Source organism: Pezoporus flaviventris, unplaced genomic scaffold (genome assembly GCF_033815535.1).
Source record: "Pezoporus flaviventris isolate CSIRO_AGI_PZ_B2104156 unplaced genomic scaffold, CSIRO_AGI_Pfla_v1 ptg000018l, whole genome shotgun sequence".
Taxonomy (NCBI): Eukaryota; Metazoa; Chordata; class Aves; order Psittaciformes; family Psittacidae; genus Pezoporus; species Pezoporus flaviventris.
Window position 1 is genome coordinate 5,477,131 of NW_026892566.1, and position 11,719 is coordinate 5,488,849.

The following is an 11,719-nucleotide window of genomic DNA, read 5'->3' on the forward strand; positions in this document are numbered from 1 at the left end:
AGAGCATAGTCCCATTAATGCCTGTTAGGTGGGAGCAGTCCTCCCTTTGCCTATGACAGCCCAGTGCAAGCCCTGGTTAGTCCCTGTGGCCTAGTGGCTATTTTTGGGACATGGCATGATATCTTGCTGTAAGACTTTCAACAGCCCTGCTGCACCTCCCTTTTCCATCCTGGAAGAAACCAGCCTGGAGAAGATGCAGATAGATAGGTATCTGCTGGTTGAGGGCTATGCACATACTGACTGGAAACTGCTCCATCATTTCAGAGAGTCAGAGACACCAACGCTCACGACTTTGCCCTCTGAACTCCTTCTGGACCGGCTGCATCCCAACCCGATGTACCAAAGGACACCCCTTCTCCTCAATCCAAAATTGCTCAGCCTGGAATACCCCAGGAATAATATTGAATATGTAAGAGATATTGGGGAAGGAGCATTTGGGAGAGTCTTCCAGGCAAGGTAAGTGGCTTGGGTGTGAGTCTTCATCTGGAGGTACCAGGGAAGAATTTGCAATCAGGCAACTGCTTTATCTGGGCACTGGAAATGATTCGTTCATTCATTCTCTCAAACCAAGATCAAATGCATGTGTACCAAATCATACACTCAAGCTTAAGTTACTGTTTCTCTTGTCCATTGCTTTGTGTGATTTGCTAAACTTTTGTCACAAATGACTCTTTTGTTCTCTCTAGTAGATATAATGTTCTACTTGAATACGAAAGTGTGGTGTAAAAACTTGGCTAAATTTATCACCACTCTTTTTTGCCAAAAGTATTGCTTCTGACATGTGATTTATTGTGAAATCCTTGCATTTCCCACTCAGTGTGTTGTGTCCTCTGTTATAAAGCCAACACTGGCCAGTAACTACCACAGAGGGCAATGTGTCATGCTCCAGTTAGGTCCTGACCCAGTTTCAATTTGATTCAATGGCAAAACCAAAACAAACCAAAAATCCCCTAAAAACCCAACCCACTTAGGCCAATTTTTCATGTGTGTGTGAGCGTCCCCTTTTAGTTGCTCAATATTCTTGGAATTTGCAGCTATTGTTGCCTGTTTTAAATTTAAGGTATTAGATGAGATCCCAGTTCTGTTAAATCTCATGGGTGGTGAGGTCATGCACTTCTTCAAATGTGAAAAATATTTAATTGAAAAACCCAGCGATAAACCTAGTCCTGCCTGGACTGAGGTGGTTGGAGGGTGTCCTGTTAACCTGGGCAGTGTCCGTAATTTCTGCAGAACAGTTTTTGGTCAGTACTAGGTGCCTTGGGAAATTCCATCCCCAAATTCCTGGAAGTGGACAGACTGTCCAGTTCTATGTTTATTTAGGACAGTTTTCTTTGTCTTGTACTGTTAACAAATCTGGGATGTGGCTGATTTTGTAGCATATCTGGAATTGTGTATGATGCCCTCAAAAGAACAGGGGAGTGGCAGAGTCCCACCACAGACCAAGACCTGCCTGGTGGAACTGCTCCCATTGACTTCAAAGTCAAAGGACTGTCCTTGAAAAAAGCAGTCATAATTACAGATGCTTTTAATGTTTATGATTATGCCGTTGATGTACCTGCTAGGAAATGAGCTATGCTCGTGTTAAATGAATTAAAGAGCAGGGAAAGATTTTCATTGGCTGGGATGGATTTTTTTTCTTATGAAGGGATGCCTTTTTTCTAATGGAATAAATGCAGGCACGCTTTTCTTTAACACAGAAGAATAACACACCAAAAAAGTTTGAAGGGTGTGCAGTGGAAGAATCACAGATGCTGAGCCTGTAATTGATTGCTAGCCTGGATGGCAAAGATGAATATATCTCATCTTGAAAAGAGAGCAAAGCTGTAGAAACCACTTCACAGCTGAGCTTGGGTCACTGCCTGTGAGCTGGCAGAGGGGTACAGGGCAGCCCTCATCCCAGCCACAGCATAGCACTCAGGATGCTGTGTGGAGTGTCACCTTTCCACTGGCATGGCTGGGGTCCTCACCACACTGTGGGTGCACAAGTGGTCTTCCTACCAAGTGCTGCTTCAGCTCTGTGCTGGGAACTTCAGGATAATTTAAGTGTTGCACAGACCTTTCTGAGCTGGAAATGATTCTCACTCACATTGAACAGGACCTCTCAAAGGGTGTTCAATGTCACTAAAGCTGGGTTAAGCAAGTGCTAAAGTGGTGTAAACACCTTTGATGTGGATTTCATCCACCCCAGTGCTGCAATCTCTTTTAATTAAACTTTTTGCTATTGACAGTGGAACAGGGAGAAAAAGAGAAGGGAATAAAAAATAAGCAGCACATCTTCCTAGCCAGCATTTGCAAAGTGGATTGTACCACACTACCATGCCCTAAAAAAACCCTGCTCTCTGTGGCTCAGGAAAGGAACCACAGAAAGATTTCTTCTGAGGGGCTTCCTTATTCATATCTCTAACAGAAGTCACTCCAAGGCCTTGTACTTCCAGGGAACAGTTAGGCCACTGGCGTTTCTGTGCAGCACTGGCATATCAGTGCAGACTGCTGGCCCAGTAGCACCAGCTGTGCATTCCAGCAGGTTAGTGAAGTTATTACAACTCAAATTGATTGCCTTCCCATCTCAGATGGATAAAATGTACTTGTCTACATGTGTTAAATGGACATCTTGAGCTAAGTTTAGTAACCCTTTTACTTCTCCTGTTCTCATGTTTCTCCCTCTCCTGTAAACACAGGTCTCTGCATGGTGCCAACGACATCTTTGCCAGTTGGCTTGCTGTGAGTCCTGATTCAGTGTTTACTCTTGGGTCAAGCAACATGTTAGGACAGGAAGAGTTAGGCGATCATTTACTAGCATCTCCTGAAAAGCTGCTGTCTTCACTGGAGGCAGCATCACACAGAAAGGATGAGGAAGTAACCAGATATCCTTCAAATAAGATTTAGGATCTAGCTCAGACTGACACATGATGGCCAACTCAGGATCATTTGCTTCAGGGAGGACCATGCTGGCACCACACACTACCAGAGCACCAGCTCTGTACAGTTCAACTCAGACCAGTGTGCAAGTTTTTTCCCAGAGATGGAGTTGCATGGTCCAGGCTAAGATTGCCAAAAGGCCTTGACATGGGGTTTTGCTAGCAGGCCAGTAGACCCTCACTGCAAAGACACAGCTCATCATCTCTGCAAGAAGCAAGGCTGTCGTTGAGGTCAGAGGTTCTCTGACAAGTGTCTCCCTGTGTTCTTTCCAAGTGCAAAGGGTGTTTCTTTGATCTGCTTTCTCAAATATAGCTGAAAACCAGTGTGGATGTTAATACAAAATACAGTCAACAAAAGGAGCCCCTGCTAATTAAGAGCACTCTCCTGACCACATATGAATTTCTCCAAAGAACAGGGTAAAGACAGGTCTGCATCAGCCCCAGTAAATGTTATTTGCATCATTTACTTATCTAACAGAAGCTACCCAGCTATAATACTGATGAAGATGGGGGACAGGACACAGTCTCAAATACAGGTTCAAGCTTCTCCTGTTTTTTTTACTGCTCTTGAAGGAAAACCTGATTGAAACTTAGTCAGGCACCCTCTGAAAGTAGGCTCAGAGTGAAATACCTGGTTGCACTTCTGCTTAGTTCTTTGAATGGCAGGTACCTAAAAGCCAAATGTTGCCAGTGTTGCACAAATCATTGATGGTGAAGGTGAGGACAGCCGCTGTCTGTCCTGTGCACAGTGGATATTTCTTCTAAGCATTTAGATAATCATGAGAGAGGAAACCCAAGGTAATTTCTTTTAATGATGCCTAGCTTTGTGAGAAATTTACCTATTTTGTAGAAAGCACTCCATGTTCCACCCTGCTGTCAGAATTCTCCTGGTTAATTTCAGAAGCAGTGCCTTCCTCTTGTTCCTTTGCAGATGTGCCCCTATCTGTTTTTCAAACACTGTATTTTGGGCATTAAATAGTTCTCTGCAAAAACTGCAGAGTTTGTCCTTGTTCCAGATCAGTGTGAATTTCCTAAGAACTGGGCTGAATCAGCACACATTACCAAGGGTGAAATTACTTGCTGTTGCGTAAAGGCCCGTTAAAAGGCTTTGAGCAGCTTAATCTCACTTAAGTTACATTTAAGTTAGTTTACATTACGGTATTTCAGTGAAGGGTAGATGGATGGGTGTACTTCAGGCTTTAGCCTGGAGTGAGTTTCTCTCTCCAAAGCATGGAAGGTGAAGCTGTGCCTGCCTTTGCTTTGGCACTGCACTAGATCTGCTAGCCAGTGATGAGCTGTAATCTAAAATGAGGCTGTTAGGAGGAGATAAAGGCCCTTCTATTTTTACTTTTAAATACTCTACTGGTTTCTTTAGGCTGTTGCTGCTGACTTTCTACAGTACTGATATTAGACAGCAGCTAGTAGGTGCTGGTACTTCTCCCCTCCTCCTGGACTGGAAACTTGCTGCCAGCACTGAGGGAAAAAAACTCAAGGCATTTTGCTATAACGGAGGCAGTAGCAGACAAGTGTGGAGCCTGCTCCTCTGCTCCAGCACACCAGACCTCCTCACCCTAGTGTCTCAACTGCGATCTGGCCACCTGTGAAATTCCTTTCTGGATGGGCACCCCACCATCTTCTGACATTTGACATTTACAGCATCCAAGTGCAACTGTTGCAACTACCATATGTCTCAAGCAGATGAAAAGGAAACTGGAAGTTTGCTTGGGAAATCGGAACCTTGTCTTGGGGCCACTGAGCAGTAAAATAACCTGGCATTTGAGCAATGGGAGGGCAGCCGGGCTGGCGTAGTAACATGACACCTAAATGGGCACAACTCTCCGTGGGATCTGGCCAGATGCATGTAAGGAACGTGTTCTAACTGCAGGACTCTTGGGAAGAATTTGCATGGGCAACAAAATGCATGTCTGAAATTTGATGCATATTTGAAGAGTAGGAAGTTGCTCTTCTTTGGCAACAGCTACCTTGAAATCTTTGGCAAGCCCATGTAATTAAACTTTGAGGGTGCATTGACCTTTGGATAAGAAACCAAAATGAGTCTGTAATTGCTCTAAGTCAGGAAGCTGTGTTTCCTACAGATTTGCCTCTCTAAGCTCTAGCTGAATGTTCAATCGTGTCTTATTCAGGCGTTACCTTGTTCTTCAGACAGGGAACAAGTATGCTTTGTCCCTTCTGGCCTGTCACCTGTTTCCACAAGACTTCCAGAAACGTAACTATTTCCTATACCTCAGCTCCACCATATTAAATTCAGCTGAAATTAGCTAATGGTTTATATCATGTTGAATTACAGGCATACACACAAATAGAACAGTGGCAAAAGGCTATTTTCCTTACAAACTCAGGGAAACATATTTACTGTAATTGTTACTTTCACTCTAATAGTAGTCAGATGTACCAATGCCACTGTGGTGCCAGGTATGGGACAAGACACAGTGAAGAGGCTTTTTCAACATTTTCATATAAACCAGGTTTATTTTAAACTCTGGTATGTTCAGTCATTACACCGTTATTATTAGTGAATTATTTGGAATAATAAGTCCATTCTGCCTTCCATGAAGTTTCCAACCCCGGAAGAGGCTATTGCTTACCAGCCTGTTAGTTACTTAACTGTTTACTAGGAATGATAAAGAGCCTGTAAGCAGAAAGAGCAGTGATAAAAAGGAGCTGTATTGGATTTAGTCTCCCCTGAACTAAACTAAATGTCTCTGTACCATGCAATGCAGGCATACTCAAGAGATGAAGATGGTCTTTCACATGTCTTCAGTCAGTGCTGGGGCCTTCCACCCTTTTTTTCTTTTTTTTCTTCTATCATCCTATCCTTTCGCACCAGAAGCAGAGCCTACATTTAGTGTGCATGCATCCATTACTGATGCTTTCCTTTCTGTCTTCTTGCAGGGCACCAGGGCTGCTGCCATACGAGCCTTTCACAATGGTGGCAGTGAAAATGCTGAAGGAGGAAGCATCTGCAGACATGCAGGCTGACTTTCAGAGGGAGGCAGCCCTAATGGCAGAGTTTGACAATCCAAATATTGTCAAGCTTTTAGGTATCTGGATAAGGCACCCATATACAGTGTACCACCTTCTGCAAATCTGTTATGGGGTTGTTGGGGTGCAGGGGTGAACACGCATTCAGTACTGGTGAGCTTTTCTGTGTGCCACTGCATTCTCTGCTAACTTTTCCACCAGAACAAGTCTCAAAATGTAGGTCTGATGCTGTTGCCTTAACAGGACAGTGCATTGCAAAAAAACCTTCTTGTCCTGCACTGAGTATTTTCTTGATAATCTTGTTGCCTAGCTCTGCTTCCAGTTTTTTAACACTGGCACGTGTCTTCAGGGAAAGCACAAGCTCCCTGGAGCTGTGATCTACTTTATGGGTACTTAAAAAAAGCCAGGCACAACTCCAGTTAGTTTTATGGGTCCCACTTACTATTGTGATGTCTGAACAGTCACCAGCATTGAAAAAATACCAAACTGAAACAAATAAACAAGAAAAGCCAGCCGCAAAAATGGTCTCTTCCTTCCCTCCCCTCTCCAACTGAAAGGAAACCTTGGTTTATTGGGTTTTTTAGAAAGTCTCAATGTTGCAGCTTGGCTAATAGCGCACTGTTCTCTGAAGAAAGCTGCTTACCAAATTTTATTTCAGTAAATTTTCAGGTTTTGAGAGAAGTAGGTGTTGCTAGCCACCTTCACCTGGCAATCCTGCTCTAAATTATTGTATGCAGACCTGATCCCTGCAAACAGGAAGCTGAGATCCTAATTTATTTCAATAGGAAGCTGCAGAAAATTTGGAAATAGATAAATCCCAGGTTTGGGAAAGCTGGGTTGATACAAGTGCTTTAGCTACAGAAATGAAAAGCAGGAAATACCCAAACTGAAATAAACATTATATTTACTGTCAATACACTTTAGGTCAGTAAAGGGAGAACGTACAGGAACAAACTAGCTTCAGATCATGGGGATGTGGAGAAAAGTCGTGTTTTTGAAGGCAGCTTAGATGACAAAGCTCTCGCATACACTTCTCATGCTTGTCAGATCTTTATTTTATCACACTGGGAACAGCCATCTGTTTCCTCAACGTTTCAAGTGTTAGGTCATCAATGAGAAGTTCAGAGTTCACAGATTCAGCAATTGCTAAATAATGGCCCTAAGAAAGCAAAACACATACATTTGAAATGCTGGGTATTGCTTGTTGGCAACTTAATAATAGGCATGCAAAAATTTTTGCCATGTCATTGTATGCTCAATAAAAACAGTGCCAGTGGGGTCCTGTATTGATGCTGGCCCCCAGTAAAACTGGTGTAGGTCAAGCATGTGCCCGTCAGGAGGACTAAACTGTGTGTATCAGATGTGGCAAATCTCTCCTTTCTGATGTCTGTTTTTAATTTGTCTTTCTTTCCTTTTTGAGTATTTGTCATGACAAAAGGCATTTCTAGAACCAGTATTTTTTGCATGAGCTTATGAGCAGAAGAAGTTGTAGTGGGAGTGTCTTTGCATTTCAAGTATCCCAGTGAACCCTTGAACATACCCCTTCTGCTTACTCCTGAAGTCTTCCCACATATGTGTAGCCCCTAGACACATATAAGTACAGTAATTACAACAAACAAAAGAATCAAAAAAAAATACCTTAATCAGAACTACAAAGGTTACTTCCTGAAAGTTTTTCCTTCCAGTTGTACCTGGGAAGAGGCAGTATTTCTGTTAAGCAGGACTGGCTCTTAACTGAACATAGCTCCAAAAGAATATCTTTTTCCTGGGTTTCCAGAAATACCAGGCAACTGCATGTCTTGTTAGCATCTCCCATGGAGCTCAGAATTAGATACCTGGTGAAGGAACTTCAGAGACTCAAAGGGATACATGCATTCTTGATGGTATTTGCATGCTTCTCCTTTCTCTCTTCCCCTTCATGCACTGTTGAAAGTCTCCCCTTTCTGTAAGTATTTATGTATATTTTTGTTTTGCACAACAGAACCCAAATGACCTCTGTGGTGCATCTATCTTCTTCTAGGTGTTTGTGCTGTTGGGAAACCGATGTGCCTGCTGTTTGAGTACATGGCCTATGGGGATCTAAATGAGTACCTGCGTGACCGCTCACCCCGCAACCTCTGCAGCCTGGTGCATGGGAACCTGGATGAGCAGATCTGCTTCCCCAACCCCCTTGCGTTGTGCTGCACCAGCCAACTCTGCATTGCCAAGCAGGTGGCTGCCGGCATGGCGTACCTCTCTGAGCGCAAGTTTGTCCACCGGGATTTGGCTACCAGGAACTGCCTGGTGGGGGAAAACATGGTTGTAAAAATAGCTGATTTTGGTCTCTCAAGGAACATGTATTCAGCTGACTATTACAAGGCAAATGAGAATGATGCCATCCCCATCCGCTGGATGCCCCCTGAATCCATTTTCTACAACCGCTACACTACAGAGTCTGATGTGTGGGCCTACGGGGTGGTGCTGTGGGAGATCTTCTCCTATGGCATGCAGCCCTACTACGGGATGGCTCACGAGGAGGTCATCTACTACGTGAGGGATGGGAATGTCCTCTCTTGCCCAGACAATTGTCCCCTGGAGCTCTACAACCTGATGCGCCTCTGCTGGAGCAAGCTACCCTCTGACCGGCCAGGCTTTGCCAGCATCCACCGCATCTTGGAGCGCATGTATGAGAAGGCTGTGGAAACCCTATCGATCTGAGGGATGTGCCCTGTGTCCACCCATCCAGACTGACTCAGGCCGGCCCATGGGCTTGAGAATGGTAGCTTGACACAAAACTGCAGTTCAGGGGGAGGAGAAACAGATTGTTCCTCTGCCAATCAGGAAGTGTGGACTGCATTCTCCTGCAGTGGGCCATACTTCCCTGGGTGGGACTGTCCCCTCCAAGTGACAGGACTGACCCCTGGCCATCAAGCTTGGACTCTTTGAGTTGGTGAGGGTGCTGGCCATACTATCTCAGTACCTATATTAGGCATTCCCAGCAGTGCAGAATTCCTCAGGGAAAGCAAATCAACGTTTTGCTGGTGGCACCTCCCTGCTTAACAGGTCCCTTCAAGTCCTTCTGTATTTAAGCTCTCTGCTTTTACATTTTCCTTTCCTTTCTCATATGTTTTCGTATTATTTAAGGAAAAAAAAAAAGAGAAAAAAAAGGAAAGATTGCAGACTGCAATCTTTTTGGGGATACTGTTTATTTTATTTTATTTTGGGGATACTATTTTATTTTTTTGCATACTCACTTCCTTTTGTAGAAAAAGGATGTTTCTGAAACCATAGGCTACTTTCTTTTTCTTTATAACTTCCACCTCCTTTTGACACTTGTGAACGTAACATTGGCAGAGTCAAAACAGGAACCCGCAGGACTACTGTCAGCCATCTGCATCTCATGTTACACGGACAGGCAAAATCCTGTCAAGCGTGGAGCCTTACATTTTGAAAAGTGGGAAATCCACAGTGAGGTTCATTTGATACTAATAGCTCACACAAAATCTTGCCTCAAGCATTGCAGCCCATCTTTTCTGCCTTCCTCTGCAGCAAAGCCATTTGGTGCTAAGGGAGAAATTCATCTCAAGGGCCTAGTCCTGTACCTGGTAGTTTTCTGAGGTGCATATATTTGCCTCTTCCTGCAGTATGGTCCCCAGCGAGCTGAAAGCAGGGAGAAATTCAGCCCTTCTTGCAGAAATGTGGCAGGTTATGTTACTTATTTCTCTCTGTTTCCTTTCCAATCTTTCCCTCAGGTTTCTGGTTTTCTTTTCCCGATAGCAGCCTCTAACACCTGTAAGCCCCACTGCAATGTTTGCTGGCCACCTCGCAGTCTTCAGCATTAAATTCTGCTAGGTTTTGTCAGCCACCTGGCTGTTTATCCTTCCCTACCATGGCAGGGATGGGAAGGCAGGCCTGGAGTGATGGGAGGTGAGCTGAATCCCCAGCTGAGCAAAGGTGCCTGCAGCCTCTGCTGAGCTGAGCCCCAGTGCACAGCCTAGCAGTGGCTCCATCTCTGTAACAGAGGGTGCCTGTTCAAAAGCCTTGCAGTGCTCGCAGCAGCAGGGGTTTTATAACTCTCTTTAGAGAGGGAAGGTTCAGACCTTGTATGTTGGTGTTGGTGTGGGTCAAGGTACTCAGTATCTCCTCCTAACCTGGAAAGTATCTCACACCAAGTAAAGACGCAAGAACAAGTTGTAAAACGCTCACCATGTGAACAAACACACCCATTTACAGTCCAAAGGACAGTCTGCCTTCTAGGATCTTGGCACTGGCTCCAGTGATTCACTCTCCATTTCTCCCAGCTAGACTACTTTGAAACCATGATCATGGTTTTCTTCTTGTTTTCATGTGGGTTGAAGTTAGATGCCTCTAATGTCACATGAAATGAAGTTTCTCTCACTTCCTTTGTGAAAGGACTCCTACAAATTCAGAAGGGTAGACCTTTTCACTGCACTGTCCTAGCCCAAAGCTTTCTCTTGGAGACCCCATCTTCACATCAACATGGACCTGCAGTTATAATTGAGTGGAAAATTCAGTTTTCCTTTTGCAGCATTTCAGCCTTTGCATTATAAGCATGTACTGAAATGTGTGGTAGCGAGTGACTGCAGGCCAGGATGGAAAATGAGTTTTAAGAGGAAAGAGATCATTTCAAGATTGACTGACAGAGAAGCATTCTGCAGCTTGCTCTCCAAGGATGATAATCACTTCTGCGTTGTGATCCAGCAGGAGGGCTTAGCACCTAAATGGTCATGTCCTTTGAGAATTAAATGGTAGATAGCCCTTCTGCTGCCTTAGCATGTAGTTAGATTTTACCCTCAGACTTTCTTCCTATTGTACAATTTTCAGCTTGCGAAAAGCTGAAGGTTGAAATATTTTTGGGATTTGCCTTCTTTCACAGATTTATTTTCTCCTCTTTTTGTCTGAGGCTTCTACTTTCTTTAATATATGTTACACAGTGTGCTACTACAGAGACTTAGACTTTCTGTGTAGCTATCACATAACTCAAATTATTTTGAATGGGAGCAAATGAAGGGATTGTGAGAGAGTAGGAAAGAAAGAAAAAATATTTCTCAAAAAGTTGTTTGGAAACAAAAATATTTATTAGTCTCTAATTTGAATTTATAATTCATGCAGAAAGAGGATCAACTGAAAAAGAGCATTTCTAGTGCTTCGGTGGTAGTGGTTTCCACTGATGAAGGCAGAGGGAGCCTTGCAGTCAGTGGCACTGGATGAGAACCCTGAGAATAAGAGGATATTCAGCACATCTGATGTACCCATTCTCTCTGGTGCTCTGCCTAGAGCATTTGCAGTACATATACAGCTTTATCTTGTATGACATATTGTGAAATCAGATAAGCCAAGCAGCACAGAAATCCTTCATGTTCATCCTCTGAGTCTATTTAAGCAGTTTAATTTACAATGCATGTTAAAAGCATAAATCCCATAATTGGTCGGACACTGTCTGCACCATGATCAAATTTGGTCTAGAGAAATTTCCTCTCAAACACATTGTGACTGAACTGTCTGGTCTCATTTTCCAGGGGTATATACTGACAATTATTCTGTGATTGTTACACATTTCACAAATGATGGCTTTGAAAAGCATCCCAAGCAGAGATGTACATTTCTTATTATTCCAATCTGTGCAAGTCCTTGTGTGAAATATTTTATAAATAAAGGGATATCAGAAAAGGATAATATTAATTCTGATCTCCCTGTTCTCTTCCTTGTTTAGCACTGGATTTGTTTCTGAAAAGAGATGCATTTGGTTTTATTAAACCAGCCTTATTACAGTTTTAATATCTGAATGGCTATACTGT

General features: G+C 43.5%; 1 protein-coding gene across 1 annotated transcript in view; it reads left to right on the plus strand.

Annotated features, from left to right (window-relative positions):
• MUSK (muscle associated receptor tyrosine kinase) overlaps positions 1–8,901 on the plus strand; it is a 53,088-nt gene extending 44,187 nt beyond the window's left edge. The window contains exons 15-17 of the mRNA XM_061455124.1: positions 265–456; positions 5,832–5,980; positions 7,942–8,901. Of these exons, the coding sequence (XP_061311108.1) occupies positions 265–456; positions 5,832–5,980; positions 7,942–8,618 (1,018 nt within the window). The 3' untranslated portion in view covers positions 8,619–8,901. The remainder of the gene's footprint in view (positions 1–264; positions 457–5,831; positions 5,981–7,941) is intronic.
• The last annotated feature ends 2,818 nt before the right edge of the window (positions 8,902–11,719 follow it).